Source organism: Scleropages formosus, chromosome 8 (genome assembly GCF_900964775.1).
Source record: "Scleropages formosus chromosome 8, fSclFor1.1, whole genome shotgun sequence".
NCBI lineage: Eukaryota > Metazoa > Chordata > Actinopteri > Osteoglossiformes > Osteoglossidae > Scleropages > Scleropages formosus.
Window position 1 is genome coordinate 3,639,977 of NC_041813.1, and position 20,241 is coordinate 3,660,217.

At 42.4% G+C, this 20,241-nt stretch overlaps 1 protein-coding gene across 2 annotated transcripts in view; it reads left to right on the forward strand.

Annotated features, from left to right (window-relative positions):
* The window catches only part of psme4a (proteasome activator subunit 4a), a 40,678-nt gene that overhangs the window by 12,732 nt on the left and 7,705 nt on the right, over positions 1-20,241 (forward strand). For both annotated transcript variants that reach the window (XM_018725024.2, XM_018725025.2), the window contains exons 8-39: positions 1,399-1,521; positions 1,683-1,775; positions 3,455-3,720; positions 4,179-4,365; positions 4,529-4,618; positions 5,206-5,270; positions 5,367-5,517; positions 5,870-5,968; positions 6,049-6,118; positions 6,206-6,273; positions 6,742-6,957; positions 8,819-8,976; positions 9,462-9,557; positions 10,134-10,189; positions 10,627-10,683; positions 14,397-14,452; positions 14,819-14,917; positions 15,022-15,084; positions 15,232-15,327; positions 15,424-15,555; positions 16,024-16,233; positions 16,867-17,003; positions 17,140-17,193; positions 17,324-17,453; positions 17,553-17,634; positions 17,901-18,054; positions 18,219-18,288; positions 18,659-18,784; positions 18,887-19,039; positions 19,437-19,541; positions 19,799-19,890; positions 20,051-20,182. In XM_018725024.2, coding sequence (XP_018580540.1) covers positions 1,399-1,521; positions 1,683-1,775; positions 3,455-3,720; positions 4,179-4,365; positions 4,529-4,618; positions 5,206-5,270; positions 5,367-5,517; positions 5,870-5,968; positions 6,049-6,118; positions 6,206-6,273; positions 6,742-6,957; positions 8,819-8,976; positions 9,462-9,557; positions 10,134-10,189; positions 10,627-10,683; positions 14,397-14,452; positions 14,819-14,917; positions 15,022-15,084; positions 15,232-15,327; positions 15,424-15,555; positions 16,024-16,233; positions 16,867-17,003; positions 17,140-17,193; positions 17,324-17,453; positions 17,553-17,634; positions 17,901-18,054; positions 18,219-18,288; positions 18,659-18,784; positions 18,887-19,039; positions 19,437-19,541; positions 19,799-19,890; positions 20,051-20,182 — 3,686 coding nt within the window. The remainder of the gene's footprint in view (positions 1-1,398; positions 1,522-1,682; positions 1,776-3,454; positions 3,721-4,178; positions 4,366-4,528; positions 4,619-5,205; positions 5,271-5,366; positions 5,518-5,869; positions 5,969-6,048; positions 6,119-6,205; positions 6,274-6,741; positions 6,958-8,818; positions 8,977-9,461; positions 9,558-10,133; positions 10,190-10,626; positions 10,684-14,396; positions 14,453-14,818; positions 14,918-15,021; positions 15,085-15,231; positions 15,328-15,423; positions 15,556-16,023; positions 16,234-16,866; positions 17,004-17,139; positions 17,194-17,323; positions 17,454-17,552; positions 17,635-17,900; positions 18,055-18,218; positions 18,289-18,658; positions 18,785-18,886; positions 19,040-19,436; positions 19,542-19,798; positions 19,891-20,050; positions 20,183-20,241) is intronic.

Sequence of the window (20,241 nt, forward strand, 5' to 3'; positions counted from 1 at the left end):
CAGGTGTGATTCTAAGTCTCCTACAGGGTGTGATTCATAGTGTGTTCCACTGATGTATGGATGAGTGACTCATTGTAAGTAGTGTATCTAGCAGTTTAAGTTACCATGGTGAATAAGGTGTGTGGGCTGATAACACTACATAGAGTTCATTGGAAGTCGCTTTTGAGAAAAGCATCTGCTAAATGAAGTAATGTAAACACACTTTATGTTAAGTTGGAAGAGCCATGGCTTCAACTAAAACCCCACCTTCCAAGTGCTCAGTAAAACACTTGGAAGAAAATCTTTCTGAAAGGAAGCTGAATAGATGTACTACTCAGTCTTACATGTAACAAGTTTCTCCTGTCAAACATAACAGGGAAATGTTTTCTGGGCATGTTGCTGTCTGAATATGGTTTCTGTGGCCCTTTATTGGGTAAGGTTACTAGAATCCAGAAGGCATTGTTGGCAATGTCATGTTTTTGGAGGTGTGTGTTTCTTTTCTATATTTTGGCAGCAAAGTGCAGCTGAGCCTTGTTAATGTTTGTGTGTGGTTATTCAGAGTCACTCTGCCTTTGTCAGGTGCATCTAGCTTTTTCACTGAGGGTGAAGTTATTTGTTGTTTTTATTGATTTTTATCACATGGGTTTTTTAGAGCATAGCAGCACAGATTGTTTCAGTTCCTCTCAATTTTTATTTCCTTGTCCAGAATTCATTACAGGTTTAGACTTCAGCTGCATTTATTCAGCTTGGATATTCCGGGTACCTATGCCAGTGGTTTTACTCTTGGGTAACAGTAGTGTAGATGCTTACATTTAAACCTATAATATTTTGTGTTCACTTCTATTATTCTCCTGACTGTGCTGCCCTCACTTGTATTCTTTTGCCATTCCTTTTTACCATACTGCTGTTGGAGTACTTTCACTGTTTCCACACCAGTTCTACCTTTGACCTGCGACTGGTGTATCTGTCAAAGCGGTCTCTCTGCCTCGTCTTCCTGCTTGCTTGCTTCTTTCTTGTAATGCTGCAATCTGACCCCTCACCTTTAACTTCTCCTGCTAAAGTGGATCAACAATGTTCTATATGGCTTTGAAAGGGCAGTGTGTTCCTGCCATGTTTTTGCAGTACAAGACCATTCTGTGTAATTCAGAAGGTTTTAATGAATTGATGAATAAGTGCTACATTCATTAGTGATCTTTGTTTTTTTTTTCTTTAGTTGCATGTTCTTTAGTTTCAGTCAAAGCAAAGTCAAAAATGTAGTTTATGTGATCTGAAGAAGAAATCCTATTAATTTTTCTTTTAAGGTAATAAGTGTTCTTTTTTTTCTTTAGTGACTTTAACATTTTCAATTATTTGATCAGCAGTTAAGTGTATATTGAAGATGTACACTAAAAATATCATGCTTTTCTTTGATAATTTCAGATATTTACTAGAATCTTGCGTAGTTTGAATCTCCCAGTTGGAACCAATCAGATGCTGGTCCCGAGGTACCTGACGAATGCCTACGACATTGGCCATGTGGTCATCTGGATCTCTTCCCTTCTGGTTTGTGTCCATACTAGTCATGTTTCACAATGGTTCTTCATACATCTTAATATATTCTATAGGAAATTACTAGTTTACAAAATACATGTTCTGTTAGATGAAGTTGGGCTGTTTTTTTGGATTGTGCAGCAGGAGTGTATGTTTGCTGATCTATTTCACAGGGAGGACCCAGCAAGCAAGCCCAGAAACAGCTGAGTGGTCTTTTTAACAGCATCGCCTCCTTCTTGCATCCCTCCAACCACGGCCGCTGGCTGGTGAGTTGTTCTCTCTTTTTGAATGGACTTTAATATGTAATTCTCTCTTGCCTAAGACGACTGCTGTAGCATCTTCACATTACTGTGAGGCGGGCAGTTACTGAATAGGGACAATAATAAAAGCACATAATTCAGAAAAAAATTCACATACTTCAGAACAGTACATAAACCGTACAGAAAGTACATAATTCTGGAAGACTTTAATTAGCTGATGCTTTTAGTGTCATGTGGATACCACAAGAAGTATATGGTATTCATAGCCTGGTGTTTTTTTTTTTTATTTAGTGGACATGGTAAAAGTAAGGATTAAGTTTGGTTTCTACCAAAGTAATTTCATTCAATGGCCTCAAAAGTACCGTAGATTTTTTTTTTCTTGTGGGTTAAACAAGTTTAAACGCAGTCCAATCCTGTGGACATCTTATGTTTTAGTGGCTACAGTTGGGATAATAACACTATTGAAGTATTGGTATTATTAGTATTCTTATACCAGGCTGAAAGATTTTTAGTTCAAGGTAAGCACTTTACTATTACAGTATATTAAACACCTTATGTTACAATATCAGTATATTTGATTTCGTTTGTTTTGTTTCTTTGAGGACATTTGCTGAATACTTAAATTTGTGGAATAGCATAGTTTAAATGGAAGTTGCCAAGAATATACTTGGCAGGAGACAAAATGGTTCTTTTAAACAAATGCCAGCTTCAGAGGTTTGGCAAACTTTTAATGTTGTTTTTATTGAACTTCAAGTAATGTACCTTAACTTTTCAGCTTTCTGGTAAATCATTATTTGCTTGGCTTCTTTTGCGAAATAGAGCGTGGGAAGGCGATTGGAATTTAATTGATCTTGGCCTTGCTCAACAAAATCTTTGCTTGCTCCAGGAGGACCACTGTGGCTCGGGTCCAGGTGCTCTGGGAGGTGGAGTTTAGGGTTTTGCACTGTCACTCTTTCCGGGTTTGTATACGTTGAAGGCATACCGTGGTGACACAAGCCATGGCTGCCAGAGCTATAAAGGGCTCCACAGTTGTTCACAGCACATGCCACTGTATTTGCAGAATCTCACCTTTGTCATTTGCCTCATTTAGCACTGGCTCCCTTCGCCATTGTTCAGAATTCTGCTGTTGACACAGTGAAAATCCTTTCTCAGTTCTAATGGAATGTTGGAATAGCCAGCGGAAATCCAGGAGTATGAAAACTGATCTGTATTAACTCACTTCTCATTACTGGTGTCCTGTTTCATTGTTTCATTATCCTGCTTTTCCATTCTGAAAATCGGTTTAATCTGTCTCTACTAGAAAATGTCCAATTTGTCACTCTGTGCAAGACTGGTTCATATGACATTAAAACTGTCTACTTGTGCAGCTCACTGGCACACAAATGCAGTTACAGTCCATTAGGATATTCATTTCCATAGGTAACTCCTTAACTTGCCAGTCCATTTGGAAAAGTCAGTATTATGTTCTACTGTATGCATTTGTAGAACTGTAATTAATTTTTTTTTTCCCCATGTGTTTAATTCTAATAAATTTAAAAAATTTTGTATTATACCTTTCAGTTCTACCATTCTTTGCATTTGTTAAAACAGACTAACATATTACTTTTAATTACTAATGGATTACGCTGTAAATCTTTTGTATTGTAATGATGTCTCATATTGTACTTCACATTTCCTGTGTTTAGATGAAACTGATGAAGCTCCTTCAGCGTCTCCCGGCTAGTGTGGTGCGGCGACTGCACCGCGAGCGCTACAGGAAACCCACATGGCTGACCCCCGTGCCGGAGATTCATAAGCTTACTGAGCAGGATATCACAGACTTTGTGGAGAGCATGATGCAACCAGTCCTGTTGGCCATGTTCAGCAAGACGGGTAGCCTGGATGCTGCCCAGGCCCTACAGAACCTAGCGCTGATGCGTCCAGAGCTGGTCATACCACCAGTTTTGGAGAAGTGAGTTTCCTACAATCTGCTCTAGGGAAACACTGATCAATGACCATGTTGCAAACACCAAGAGTTGGTGGAAAACCAAGCAGCCAGTCTTACTCTTCAAACTGTAGGTATTTAATGGGATAGCAGTATTTTTTTTAATATCGCTAAAGTTAGAAGGTTGTAATTCTTGATGACGCACAGATCGGCTTTGTTATTCTGTCTTTACAAAGTCCTTAGAGTCACTGAGGGTAGATGTATGTGCTATTGAGTAAAATTCAACTCAGGGTGACCACTAGAATGGTTTTCAGCTCAGGTACTGTGAGGCACTAGCATTACCTGCAGCGGCACTGAAATGTTCTCCATAGTGACTAAAGCAAGAACCACTTGCCTGTAAACGCTGTATATGTCTGAAGTATTACAGAAAGTTGTGTAGGTCTTTGGATAAAATCCTTATTTCTTCTCTCTGTGACCTACTGTAGGACATACCCTGCCATGGAGACTCTAACAGAGCCCCACCAGTTAACAGCAACCCTTAGCTGCATGATTGGTGTTGCACGGAGCCTGGTCTCTGGAGGATCTCGCTACCCTGAGGGGCCCACGCACATGATGCCGCTCCTCATGAGGGCACTGCCTGGGGTCGACCCCAACGACTTCAGCAAGTGCATGGTGGGTATTCTGCACGTGATTTCATCCTCCCAGTATTCTCTTTCTCCCCTGTACAGCACTTGGTGATCGACTGGAAGAATAATGTACTATGTATTAGAATTAGAAGAATTAGAAGAATAATGTACTTTGTACTATCAGTAACTGATTCATTTTTCCTTTTCAGATAACTTTCCAGTTCATTGCTACATTTTCTACTCTTGTGCCTTTGATCGACTGTTCATCTGCTGTTCATGAAAGAAACGACCTTACAGAAGTAAGTTGCTTTTGCTAGCGTATTATATATTTCACTGATCTTTGTCTGTCCTATGTGAGGCGAAGCGTACACCAGCCGCGATTTTATCACCAAGCAGCTTAGTACTGCTTACCCATGCTTTGGAAGCAACATATGACAACTGGAATCAACAAGTTTTCTAAAGTGCTACAGATGGCTTATTTACTCATTTAGAGAAAACGATGATGAATGAGGCTTATTCTTTTATAGTATGTATAGCAATTGTGATGCCTTTGTCATACTGAATGAATCATTGTTTGGGTCAATAAGTTGGCCTTTTCAAGAACTGGACTCTAATCATTAACTTTTTTCATATAGGAACTCTAAAATTGTTTGCATTGTGTAATCACAGATATGATAATGAAATTATACATTTATTTTGTATTACCCTAAATAATTTGGTTTTTGTTTGACTGTATCGACTGTAAATCTGCCCTCCCCATGTCATTTTGTCCCTCTGGAATTGAAAAACGCCTACTCAGATCACTTTGTTTCCATGGAACAAAGAACAAAGATTGGTCACCTATGTGCAACCTCCATTGCAATTTGTCTCCTCCCTACATTGTCAGGTGGAGCGTGAGTTGTGTTCTGCCTCAGCAGAGTTTGAAGACTTTGTTCTGCAGTTCATGGACAGGTAGGTGTAACTCTTTGAGTGATGACAGCGTGGTTATAAATGGGTATGTCTGTATGTCTGAAATGAGTAAATGGTTGTATTTGTATTTCTCTCCAGGTGCTTTGCACTGATTGACAGCAGTACTCTGGAACAGACCCGGGAGGAGACGGAGACGGAGAAGATGACCCACCTGGAGAGCCTTGTGGAGCTGGGCCTTTCCTCTACCTTCAGCACCATTTTAACACAGTGTTCCATGGACATCTTTAAGGTGGAATATTTAAGCAACATAAGCAATATATAAATATTTCTTGGGCATTCAAATCATTGTTCTCTCTGAACATTTTAATATTTAAATACTCCTGCTAATCACATACAGACATGACGAAGCCTTCACACAATGCAAACTGTCTCAGTCAGTTGCTTTTGATGACTCCTGTTCCTGGATATGGCTGCAGAAGTCTGTAGCCCATCTCAGAATAATTGGGCACCTGGCTAAGGGCACTACCCCCTGGATGGGACACCATTTCATGGTGCAATGTAAACTGGCACACTGACTGTGTCAGTAGTGCCTAACATACATTTGGGCTTTTTAAACAACTTCCTTCTGTTTGCATTTTTAGGTAGCTCTGGAGAAGGTCTTTAACTTTGCCACGACAAACATCTTTGAGACGCGCGTGGCTGGCCGAATGGTGGCTGACATGTGCAGAGCTGCTGCCAAAGTAAGTTTCTGCTCGATATCCACACAGACTTGTGCAGAAAAAGTCCTGGATCTCAGTCTCATTGCATCTCTCTCTTCCAGTGTCACCCCACACAATCTTTGAAACTTTTTGTGCCACATTGTTCTAACGCCATAACCCAGATCACAGCCAGTAAGTCCCGTTGTTGTTCCTCTGGTGTGTGTGAGTCTTCATGCTGGTTTCTCTGACGAAGTGTGCTCATAGTGTTCTCCTCCACAGATGAGGATGTGCTTGGTGAAGAGGAGTTGGACAAGGAACTGCTTTGGAACCTCCAGCTACTCTCAGAGGTGATATAAAGATCACTTAGCCAAAGAGATTACATTTTAAGAGTTGCTGAGATCTAATGCCCAGAAGCTGCAGATTTAGCAGTGAGGAAAGGGTGTGCATCTGAGGAAAGTAAGTGTTTAGAGTTGGCACCTTTGGACTTGAAAGTCACAGGTTCAAGTCCCACCTCCTGCATTAGTACGCTTGAGCTGAGGACTTTACCAAGAATTGCTCCAGCAAAAATGACCCAGCTGAATAAATGTGGGTAATGGTAATTGTAGACTGCTTAACATTGCAAGTCAGTTTGGAGAAAAATGGCAGTTGAATAAATTTGTTTGTTAAATGTGTTGCTGTATTTGAAAGTCACATTGAGCTGATTACCTGTAATAATGTTTTAGTGCTCTGCATCTATGTATTCAAACGTTATCCATATAACTTGAAGCTAGGATCTCGCACTTGAAGTGTCTCACTCTGTCTCCCCCCACCCCAAGGTGACCCGTGTGGATGGAGACAAGCTACTGCCCTATTCGACACAGCTGGTGCAGATTCTACAACTCACTCTGCACCTCAAGTGTAAGCAGGGCTACGGCCTGGCCTGCAACCTGCTGCACCACATCCTACGCTCCACAGCCCTCACCTACCCCACTGACTATTGTAGTGTTCCTGGGGGCTTCCATCAGCCCTTCAAGGGCTACCTTCCCATCAAGGTAGGGTGACAGAAGAGAGCAGCTCCCCCTCCTTGCACACACTGACATCTCCTATTCATTATTTAATAACATTAAGACACATTGTAGTTAAAATGACATTGAAGAGATTTAAGATCAAATTTTCTGCAGGATCAGAAGATAATTCTGTGCTCTCTGCTCTCTGAATAGTCCTGCCTACACCTTTCTTTGATGGGTCTGTGTGAGTGTGGAGTTAGCCATGCCGTAGTTTTGTTTATGCTAAGTAATCTTCTGAGAAAGCAACAGCAATAATTTTAGGAGAGGAGAAGTTTTTGGCATTCATTTTTTAGGTTGGGCTTTCTTTACACCCCTTCCCTGCTGTATCAGTCTTGGATAGACAAGGAAAATATGTTGATGTGAAAGGGGCTCTTGAATTCCTGCACAATTTTGCCTTGTACTGGTTATAAAACAGCTTGTCCCTCTTCCAGGTGCTAATGGGATCAGTGTCAATAATCCCAACCCCCCCCCCCCAATCCTGTTGTCTCCTCCCTGATGAGAGGTCGGGATTACTGTCCTGCAGTGAAATAACTAACCCACATGCTGATCTCACTGCCCTGTCTTGATTTAGAGGGATGTGAGTTAATATCTGCTGTCTAAATGCTATACGTATTTCTCCTGCCTTTGTAATTGCGGAACTCTGAAATTGACTAAGCCAACATCGTCAGTTTCACAGCTGGCAACTATTTGACCTTAACCTTTGGGCACCTTTACTCAACCAGAAAGCATAACTGAATACCATATGGGGTCTGCTGTAGTCATTGTTATCTTGTTGGTATTCCAGAAGTCAGGACATATATTTTGCTGTTGTCATTTAATACCAGATACCAAATGTAAATAATGAGACGGTTAGCAAAACTGACTTTTAATTAAGCTGTCACAAAATGAAGCAAGTATGAGTATGTTGTCATAGTCGTAGGTGGAGGTGCTTTGCATGCAATTAGCCAACACAACTTTATGAGCCCTTCTCTGTCAATTTCATACATATTCCAGCACATTTCCTGGGGATTGATATAAGGGGCTGGTGTGGGACTACAGGCAGAATGGATGAAACATCAGCATCATTCAAACCCAATATGTGTTCTGATTTTACTGTAACTGTGTGCTTACTTGTTTCTTCTATCCAGTCCATGCAAACCAGATGGTGTTATTCCAGGACATAAATTGGGAAAAGGGGATTTGAGCCCCACCCCCAAACCAGCCCCAGAATGTGAAGTGTTATTAGTAGCCTTGGCAGCACAAGCCACTACTTCAGTTCAGCTCCATAATGCCATGATGTAACTTATTTTTAAAATCTTGCTATGGCATGGTGTGAAACTGTTTTCAGTCTCAAGGCAACATTCAGCTCAATGGCCTGTTGAACCACTTCTTAAATCATGGTGTGAAATGCCTCCTACACATTTCTTAGCAGTTACCCATTAGTCACATTAATACTGTTAATAGTCATACTTTTTTTTTTTTTTTTTTACTTGTTTGTAATCAGCATCATTCTGTCAAGACTATTTTTATAGAATTACATTTAAGAAAGGGGGGGGATTATTGTAAAACTTTAAAGAAAAGCAGAACGAAGCACCTTTGTTTGGTGTGCAGTTAATGTGGCCCAATACGTGTTTTTTTTTTTTTCCTTCTTTTCTCTCCCCCACTAGTCCAGTGCAAGACTTAAGTAATTAAGATTAAGATTAATTATTTTTGTTTTGTTTAGCTAGCACTTTTACCCATTTGTATGTTTCAATGCATCAATTTAGTACATAATTTTCTCTTTATTTAATTCTGTACTCCTTCATCTCTCAAAGCAGCTGTGTTCAGATTCCCAGTCCCACGTCCCTGACCCCCAGCTCTGTTGCAGGACTGGGGTCGGCCAGGGGACCTGATGGACCTACAGATCCAGTGGCATGTACCTAGTGCAGAGGAGGTCACCTTTGTGTTCTATGTGCTGGACCTGCTTCTGCAACCTGAACTCCAACGCCTGCAAAGTCATGCGCAGGGAGAGCAGAACATGAGCAGGTCAGACATCACGGTTGCAGTAGGGGCAGTAGAATTAAAATTAGGGCTTAAAGAAAAACTGCTTGTTTTGGAGGACGGTACAGGATGAGAACAGGGCATGACTGAGTTAACTTTCACAGTGGGCTGCAGTGATCCTGTGGTTTTAGGTGTCATCAGGCATTTAGGATCACAGTCAAACATAAAATCTATTCTTATATTAATATATGGCGTTATGAGTGGTGGAATTGTTTGGCCTGTTGACCATGTTATTCATTTTATTTATTTATTTTTTTTCTTTTGGTGGTTTTACTTGCTTATTAATTTGCAGTGCATTATAAATGTCTGTTTAAAATTTGACATTTTTTTAAATCCATTATTATTTTTGTTCATCTTGAACACCTGCTTAAATGTGTGTCCTCACCGTCCGGTGCATAGAACCCAGTGGTGCAGCCTTCTTGGAGTCCTTTTGGGAACTGCTCCATTTGTACGCTCTGCTCACTTTGCAGGGATGACGTCTTACAGAGCCTGTGTATCGTGCAGCACTGCCTGTTGGGAGCTGGGAGTATGCTCCCTCCTCTGCAGGGGGATCCTGTCCCTGACCTGTGAGTATCACACCCCGTGCACTGTGCTTTAACTGGATGCAGTAATCCAGGTTTCAGCGGCACTCTTTTTAATGGATTTTGTTCTTGCTGAGTTTTAATGAGGCCTGGTTGAGCTGTACTTTTTTTTGTAGATGTAATGACTGAACTCATGTTAAATCTTATGCTCCACCAGGTTTGCCATTACAGATGGGTTCTTTTTCTAATAACACAAATTTTGTTTATCTTGAATGAAAGTGTTACGGTGAGCTGTCAATTACATTGATCAATTTAATTGTACAATTTATTCACTGATTAACTTCATAAGGACAGATTACATAGTGTTGGTTGGAAGAACAAGGGAGAACGTAGGATATAGAAAGAACCAGGAATGAGGAAAAAAAAACAATGATTTACAACCTCTCATCACATCTGACCACAGACAAACTTGCCGTGTCACAGGATGTTCTCTCAAAATTCTACAGTATAGACACTGGCTTTGACATTAGTCTGAAATAATCAACCATTCACCGAGACACTCTGTCCCACCATGTGCTATCATGATCTCACTTCAAGTTCTATCTGTCCTCTCCCGACCAGGGTACACAGTATGGTGAGCCTGGAGGAGACAACTCTGCACACTGGTGTGGAATATGGTGAGTTGGATTTTATGCAGGAGTCTTTCAGTGATGTATGCATGATGCTCCCCCTGCTGGAACAAAGGTGTTTTTTGGAAATGAGGACAGTATGTGACCTGATGAAGGGTGTTGTCGGTATATTATCTGTAGCCAAAAGACAGGAATTATTTTATAGTAAGTGAACAGTAATTGAGAGTTTACCAAAGAAACATGAAAAAGAAATGAATGGAGGTAAAAACTGCACAGGAACTATTAACCAGAAAAACTACCAATGCAAAATATTGGGGGGAAAAAAAACTAAAATTGCTGGAACAGATTTGGGTTTAAAAAAAAAAAAAAAAAAAAAAGCACACATTTCCCTCCTGCCCTTAACCTCCTCTCTGTGGAGCTGTAACCCTATATAGCCTGTCACCAGATTTACTTTCTAATGCAGTAATCTCCACCCCATTCCGCAGACTACACCAGGGAGAACTACCGAGAGGCCGTCTACAAAGTGATGCGGCAACTGCTTCGTGAGTATCAGTTTGTCAGTAAACTGTCGTCAGAAAAAAAATTTTTCTCTTTATACATTTTACATGGGGGAATTTTATTAAATGTTTTCCTCTAAGTATCATTCCCCTAGTTTTTTCAATAAAAATCACACAGGTTAATACATTGCTAAAAAAGGAGCATGAGATAGTTAAAACTTATGATTCGGGCATTAAAGTTTCAACTAGTATTAGAAGACTAACTGAGGAAGCCCCAGACTTTTTGTCATAGTTTACATTAAAAAGCCAAACAAGTAATTTTATACATACAATAATACACAGGGAAAGATGTTCAACCCCTCGTGCCAAAATCAAAGGGGGCTGGACACAAACCAACTACGCCGCAATATTCCATCCCTCCCAAAACCTCACCAAACAATTCCTTTCACAAGGGGGAAAAAAAAAAAAAAAAAAAATCAGCCCACATCATGGGCAAACACCATCCTCCTTGCTGGGAGCCACCGTGTGCACTTCGTTGGGGTTGTCAAGTGGCCACCTTCCTTTGTTGATGTTTCATTAAATTGAGCCCACGACACCTCCAGAAGGCTCAACGGCAAGATCTGGCATCCCAGACCCACCCCCCTCCATGCCCACAGTGCCATCCCAGCGACTCCACCCACAAAAAAAAAAAAATAAAAAATAATCCACCCCAATCATACATCAACAACCAACCAACACACCACATCAGCATATGGAGGTGACAACAAAACTCAAACCATTGATGTTCACATAGGCGAGTACTCCCCACTCAAGTGTGCTTCCCCCAAACACCCTGGTGCCTTCTCATCCACAACCACTGACTGGATCTTTCTGCTACCTCTGACAAGCTTTTAATCGCTGCTCTTAACGACTGACCCCTAAAACCAAACTCCAACAGTAGCGACGTGGTTGATTTTGCAACAAACCCTCTAGTACCGATCTCCATCGGTCTGATAACACACTGCCAGCCTCGCTCCCTCACCTCACCAGCCAACTCAGTGTACTTCAATTTCTTCCTCTCAAAGGCATCTTCCAATGAGTCTTCAAAGGGTATCGTTAATTCAATGAAGTACACTATCCGTGCACCCTCGGAGTACAGCACAATATCGGGTCTCAACGCCGTGATCGCAATGCACTGTGGCATCTGCAGCTGTTTTCCCACGTCCGCTACCAACTTCCAGTCACGCACCTCCCCCCATTTAAAACTCGTATCACCACGACCACGCGCGTGACTTACAACACTCTCCCCCTCCCGCACAAAAGAAATAAGCTTATTTCTTCCATACCGCGGGAGTGAATTAACTTCAACCCGCTTGTTCTCCAACAAGCATGCCAAGGATCTTAACACTTCATTATGCCTCCAAGTATATCTTCCCTGAGATAAACTAACCTTACATGCAGATAGAATGTGCCTCAAAAAGGCTACACCACCGCACAAGCTGCAAGTCGGCTCTGTACCTACCCAGCGATTTAAGATTCTGTGGAGTAGGGAGAAGGTGGCTCCGATGAGAAACTTAATACGACCGGCGTCCATCGCCCACAGATCACGCCAGCTGATCTTCCGCTTCCCCACATGCTCCCAAGCCAAACATCGCCCTTGCACACCATGTGACGTCGCAGTTACCCGCCTTGTCTCCTCTTCCTGTTTGCGGATAAAACCAATCACCATCTTTCTCCTCTCCGGCAACTTAGCTTTACTCCACAACTTTGTTTGATCGCCGGCACCGAGCCCCGCCCTACCTACCTGCACCTGACCGACCACATCTCTGTGCTCAAGCGCTGTCTGCGCTTGCGCAACAGCTTCCCGTGGATCCCACTTACGTCCTTTTTTTAAACTTACAGGAACCGATCTCACCACTGGGTCTCTTGAGCTTGACAGTGTTAATTCCAAACCAACCTTGGCACACTTGAATTCTTCCACAAGGCTAGTCAGTGGTAATTCCAAGACCCCCTTTCCATACAAAGCCACACTGCTCAGACAATGAGGAACCCCCAACCATCTCCTAATAGCTTTGCTCATAACCCTTTCTGGTCTTTCAACCTCTGACATACAGACCTCGTATATAGTTAGCGGCCATCTAATACGAGGCAATAAACCAAACTGAAGGCACCAAACCTTCAGCTTCCCTGGAAAAAAAGATTTATCAGTCCTATTAATTGCCTGTACAACATCCTCCCTTAATCTTTTGACCTGCTCCCTGTCGCTAAATGAAGAATCATACCAGCGACCCAAGCTCTTAATTGGCCTTTCAGCCACTGACGGAATCTTTTCCCCATCAATCTGGAAATTCTCCCGTGATAACTTTCCTTTAACTATTGACAAACTCCTACACTTACTAGGTTTAATTTTCAATCCGGCCAGTTTTAGATTTCCATTCAACTTCTTTAATAAGCGACAAGTACATGGGACAGTAGTAGTAAGCAGAGTCATATCATCCATATACGCTCTGATTGGCGGAAGGTGAGAACCATCCTTCAGCCTCATACTCCCAACCACCCATCTCGACGCCCTTATTAACACCTCCATAGCCATGGTAAAAGCCAGAGGCGAGATTGTGCATCCGGCCATTATACCAATCCCCAGCCGCTGCCAAGATGTGGTGTATTGCTTGGTACAAAAATAAAACTGAATGTCTTCAAAATACACCTTAACCAGTCTCGTAATACACTCTGGGACTTTAAAGAAATCAAATGCCCTCCACAACAAAACATGCGGCACTGAACCAAAGGCATTTGCCAAGTCCAAAAAAATCACATGGAGGTCTTTACCTTCCATCTTGGCCCCCTTCATCTGATGCCAAATCATACTACAATGTTCTAAACAGCCTGAAAAACCCGTAATTCCTGCCTTCTGCACAGAGGTGTCAATTAAATTGTTGACCAACAAATATGCAGACAACCTCTGCGCCACAACACTAAAAAATATTTTCCCTTCAATGTTAAGAAGGCATATTGGCCTGAATTGCCCTATATCTACCGCATCTTTCTCTTTGGGTATAAACACTCCTCCTGCTCGCCACCATTCCTTTGGAATAATACCTTTTTTCCATACGACCACCATCTGCTTCCACAAAAACTTTAAGACGTCTGGGGCACCTTTATACACCCGGTAAGGAACCCCATTGGGTCCTGGAGCAGATGCTGCCCTTGCACGCTGTACCACCTCTTGTACTTCTTTCAACCTTGGAGGACACACATCCATTTGTGCCACAATCTCCCCTAATGGAGGAATATCTGCAGGTACTTCAAAAACCCTCTCACTTTCACCATCGGTGTGCATTTCCCGCAGATAACTCTCCAACTCCCTCCTTTGAACATCTAAACAACCAGACTTCTCTTGCTCAAGCAAGGACTTCACAAATTTAAATGGGTCCTTAAAAAATGCCACCCTAGCCTGCTCCTTCTTCTTTCTCCTCAATCTAAGCTTTTCCGCTCTCCTCAACACTACCAATCTATGTTTCAATCTACGTTATAAGTTATTAGTAGGAATAAATGTGCATGCTTATGTTTAATGTGGTTTTTAAAAATCTTTATTGCTTGACTTGAATTATGAGATTTTAAACAAAAACTTTGATACAACAAGCAAGCAACCATATACTTATCTCCAGCTTGGCCTTCACACTCACAGCAGGTCAAGAGGTGATGTCTTCAGTATGGATTTTTTTTTTTGAGACTCTTGTCACTGACACACAATCATCATGATTTTTCTGTCACCCCAGATCACATTCTGGAGAACTCTGAGGATGACACAAAGTCTCTTTTCTCCATCATCAAGGTTTGTCTGAAGAACCTCACATTTAAAATGTGACCAGCCCTCAGTATGCACTTTTGGCTGTAATGCTTTGTAAAAATGAACACACTTCATTCCATAACCAGCTATTCTGTTAAACACTCAAAACAAGAAAAGTTCCAACAGTTGTGTGATTTCCAAATAACTTGGACATACGTAGTTACAGTGCTGGTGAAATTACAACCTTCTGAACCACCATCATCTGAATTGTAAGTTTAGGTGCTGAGCTACACTTGCTTTCTGTATGTTATATCCATGTACAGTATTCAGCAGGACAGCTGGTTTACATGAATTGGAGTCAAAGGTACACAACATGGAGTGTAGCTTTATCCTCCTTTTATGTGTAATCAGATCATCAGCGACCTGCTGCACTTTAAGGGCTCCCACAAAAACGAGTTTGACTCCCGATGGAAGAGCTTCAACCTGGTGAAGAAGTCGATGGAGAACCGGGTAATGATCTCACTGAGGATGGGGTAGGAAATCTTTACCCACGTTCTTAGAAGCCAGATAAAATATTCAGCTTTCCTATAGTGAAATTGTCAATCTCTCAACAGCTCCATGGCAGGAAACAGCATATTAGAGCACTGCTTATTGACAGAGTGATGCTGCAGCACGAGGTGGGCTTTGCAGGCTAGTCCAGTCTGTCTCTTTCTAATTCTTCTTTTTTTCAATGTTGTTTTACTGTAAATCTTACTGGACAACATGCAATTTTGTGGCTTGTTTCTTGATCTGTAGAATGTATATAATTTTGTGTGTTGACACAGCTTCGGAATTTGACTGTGGAAGGCTGCCTGTACAAGACGGTTCACCAGGACCTGCTTAGAGATTTGCTCCGACTCTCCACCAGCACTTACAGCCAGGTACTTACCTCTGTTATGCTGTCTAACCTCAAACCCTGTGCCTTTTCTGGTCTGTGACTGACCTGTCTTTTGGCGGCACCCATTGACATTTTGCAGGTGCGGAGCAAAGCACAGAGTGTGCTCTTCACAGCATTAGGGACTTACAACTTCTGCTGCAGGGATCTGATTCCCCACGTGCTGGAGTTCCTGGAGCCAGGCCGCAGTGACGTCACACAGCAGCAGTTCAAAGTATACCAGAGCCCCTCTGCCGTTTGCGTGTACCAGTATTTTTATCTAAATTGTCCTCACCCACACTCTCTTAAATGGCTCTTGTGCTTTTCCTAATTATGATGTTGGCTGTCAAACCCCAGTCTTTGCTACCAAATGTTGTCCAGAATTTTTCATGTTCTATACAGCATAAGGGATATTGCATTTAGTTTTAACCCAATGCACAATAATGAAAAGCAGCATGGGAGTTTTAAAATGTGAGCAAAGATAGATGAATCCATGTGGGGGAAATGGGTAATGAAGATATTTATTGTATGTGCATTCTCTCTCTAAAGCCAGACTTTTTTTTTTTTTTTTTTTTCTCCCTCTCCTGCCCTCCAAGAATTTTGTTGAAATCACTTTTTGTCTTTCAAACCTTATACTCTCCAACTTCAGTCTTTTACCCCATGTCCCTTCACTTCTCTTCACCGTATCTGCTCCATTCCTCAGGGTGCCTTGTACTGTCTCCTGGGCAACCACAGCGGGGTGTGCTTAGCTAACCTGCATGACTGGGAATGCATCGCACAAACCTGGCCTGCCATTGTTCGCTCCGGCCTCAGCAGAGCCATGTCCCTGGAGAAGCCGTCCATTGTGCGCCTGTTCGACGACCTTGCCGACAAGATCCATCGCCAGTATGAGACCATTGGCCTTGACTTCACTGTAAGAGCTCAGCCACTCCTCTTTTTGCCTATGGGGAAAGTGGGGATCAGCGGACAATGTAGTGTGCAGAGCTACTGCCTTCTACTCAAAGGACCTGGGTTTGAATCAGATTCCTGCTATAATACCCTTGATCAAGGTATTTAACCCAAGTTGCTCAAGATGTATAAATGACAAAATTATTCTGAGTAGCGAAGCACTAAGTTGCTTTGGAGAAAAATACCAGCTAAATAAATTTTCATTACTATTATCATTAGTTTTAGAAGGGCACAGCTATTAGCATAGTGGTTTGAGCTACTGCCTTTGGATAAAAGGTTGCAGGTTCGAATCACACCTCCAAACTGTAGTGCCCTTGAGCATGGTACTTATCCTAAATTGCTCCAGTAAAATTACCCAGCTGCATAAATGGGGAAGTAACTATAAATGGATTAACATTGAAAGTTGCTTTGGAGAAAAGCGTCAGCTAAACGAATACATGTAAATGTTGTAGTAGTAATGATAAAATGTGGTGATAACCTCACAGTGGCTGTTGCTTTTAGGATGGGTTTTGAATGGTTCGCCTCAGTAAATAGAAGTAAAATCTTTCCCAGTTCTGCATGATTTGACTCTTAAGGCACGTTGTGCTTCGCACTGTAGGTGCCGGAGAGCTGCTTGGTACTGGGGCTGGAGATGATGAAGTCCGGGTACCCAACCCCAGCTGAGCCCATGCCAACTGCTGAAGTGGTGGAAGAGGGCATCCAGCGACAACAGGCCAAGAACCTTGACGCAGTTCAGTGAGTGTACATGTTTCCTGTACTGTAAACCATTAGTCTGACCTAAGTATGGCAATCGGTGTACTACACTGTCTGCTTCAAAACCACAGTGTTCAAATGGCTGCTCTGACCTGTAACTCCTTCTTCCACTTTCCAGAAAGTACGAGAAGCTTGTAAGCGATCTGCTAGATTGTCTCAGTGGTAGAAACTTGTAAGTATAACATTACACTGGTTTTCTGCATGTCCTTAAAATGTTTTGTGTGTCACAGTATTGTATTGTGTGGTTGGTTGTACTTTACTCTGTGGTGGGTGTGTGTTTTACACCATTCTTGTGTTTCTAGGCCCTGGAAATTTGAGCACATCACCATTGGGTTTCTGTCCTTGCTGCTTCGGGATGATCACCCACTCCCCACTCAGGCGGTACTCTTCTTTGTGAAGAGCCTCAACCATGATGCGCTAATCGTCCGCAAGGTGTGAACTTGCCACCCTGCATACATGCACACACAATATTACACCTGCAAATCCCCACACAGTCAAGCAGTTTAACAATGGATTCTACTTTCACACCAGGTGGCAATCTCTGCAGTTGCTGGTATCTTGAAGCAACTGAAGAGAGCACACAAGAAAGTTCCCGTCGATCCCTTTGACCTCAGTAAGACTCCTTCACAAGGATTATACTAATCAAATTATACATTTATCAAAATGTTATATTAAACTATACTAAGAGGCATTCCTTTTCCTTTTTTCCCCATTATGAGATTTTTAAATTAGGTTTTTTTTCCAGAAAATTTCTGCTGTAAAAATTAGTGAGTACATGGGTGTTTGAATGAATGTATCGGCTAAGTACCTTAACCAGTTGTGAAGAGCACTAGAAAAAAAAAAAAAAAAAATCTTTCTTGCTCTCTAATGCTTTTGCAGCTGGCTTCACAAATTCAGGGGAGCTCGTTGCTGGTGACAGGCCCGATAACCGGTGGCTTCAGTACAACAGCATTTGTCTGCCTCGCACACAGGAGGACTGGGACCGCTGCCACTTTGTGGAGAAGACGCACTGGGGTTACTACAGCTGGCCTCGGTACGAATCTCTTGTTCTTTGCTGTTGTGACCTCTCTATCAAGTGAGGAGCCGCTTTCCCATCCCATAGTGCCATCTTGATTTTTCCTCTCCCTTATGATCAGTGCTGGTCATCTCTCCTACATCTGATGTCTTTTATTGGTCTGTTTTTCTTTATGCCTCCAGGAAGCTAATGTTGTACGCCCCTTTGTCAGAGCAGCCCAAACAGTGCATGACAAGGGAGGAGATGACAGAGGTACAGCTCATATCTGCATATGTGCCCATGTACAAGTTACCTAGGAGATATCCTTCATTATGAAGGATGACAGTAATGTGTACAAACACTCATGCATATGATGCATTTGCACTTAACGTGGATGTTATTTAAGGGATATCTGAGGAATGGCTGAATATAGAAAGTTGTTTTTTGAATGTTGTTCTTGGTTTGTGTGGCTTCACTGATTGTAGTTTCACCACTTTTTATTGAATGTTCATTGTCTTGTTAGTTGTAAGCTGTTATCCTCTGCTTATATTGTCCCTGAGCAGAAAGCAGATAAATCATGAAGGAGCACAGAGGTGTTAGCTGAACTTGACATTAACATGTATATTGCTGTTTAAAACCTCAGAGGGAGCAGATAATCTACGACCACTTCTCCGACCCCATTTTCATCAATCAGCTAATTGAGTTCTTGTCCCTGGAAGACCGCAAGGGCAAAGATAAGTTCAGCCCACGCAGGTTCTGCCTCTTTAAGGTGAGAAACACTACTAAAGAGGTGATAGAATTGTGAGGTTGATTTGCTGCAGTTCACCAATAACAGCACAGATCTCAATTCCCATTCCCATACTCCTTTCAGGGGCTGTTCCGGAACTTTCATGACAGCTTCCTGCCCTTGCTGCAGCCCCACATGGAGCGACTGGTGGCTGACTCTCACGAGAGCACGCAGCGATGTGTGGCCGAGATCATTGCAGGCCTCATCCGTGGCTGCAAGCACTGGAGCTTCAGCAAGGTGGGTTGCTGTTAGCTGTGCTGGTGTTTTTCATTTCACAACTGCACATTGACACACAGAAAGTATGTTGTGCTAATGGCTTCTCTGTTAATCTAGAAGCACCCACAACGATGGACTATGCTGTACATTGTGCATGAGTTCATAATGCTACATCACACTAGGTTATCATATATCATACCACTTCTTAAACTTTAACCTGTACTATTGTTGAGGACAGTATTGCCTGCGATGGAAATGTAATGTCCTTCATATGCGTATCAGCAGGAATTTAACAGAAGTAATACTGAGCCAAAGACTTCAACACCAGCATTCTACAGAACTGTTAGTATTCATGATGGACCCCTTTACCTGTTGACCTTGGATCCTCATGTGCTCTTTCTTGTCCACCCTGTCACAGGTTGAATCTCTCTGGAAGCTGCTCTGCCCTCTGCTCCGCACGGCACTCTCCAATATCACAGTGGAGACCTATGCGGACTGGGGCACCTGTATTGCCACAGCTTGTGTGCGTGCTCGTGACATCGTACTGCCCTCCACTGCTCTTTGTGGATTCTCTTCCTTTTCCCTGTCTTGCTTTTTTTTTTTTTTTTTTGGGTTACATCCCTTTTGCATGGTGGAAAGTGACTATTACCTTCTATTCTTCTCTCCGTATGATCGTCACTCCATTCTGTTGCCCTGTTGCATTGGTCTGTCATGTTCACAAATGCTTTACTGAAAGAACAAAACATTCTGGGTCCTGATGGGGTTACTTCCTTTCTGTAGGAGAGCAGAGACCCCAGGAAGCTCCACTGGCTATTTGAGATGCTAATGGAATCACCGGTTAATGGGGAGGGGGGCTCCTTTGTAGATGCCTGGTGAGATTCTCTTCTCCTGTCCCAGTTAACATTTGTTACGATTAATGTTTACAAATGCAATTTCTGTTATGTCTGGTATGTGTTGATTTTGTGGGAAGTTGTGCAATGTGGTGCATTCTCCTGAGTTGTGCGTCTCCCTTCCCCTTGCTCTCCGTGCCAGTCGCCTGTATGTGCTGCAGGGTGGGCTGGCCCAGCAGGAGTGGAGGGTCCCAGAGCTTCTTCACCGGCTGCTAGAGTATCTGGAACCCAAGCTCACACAGGTGTACAAGAATGTACGTGAGCGCATTGGCAGGTGAGGTCCACGATTCATAAACATGGTTACCTCTTAATTGTGGGACCTTAACTTTAATC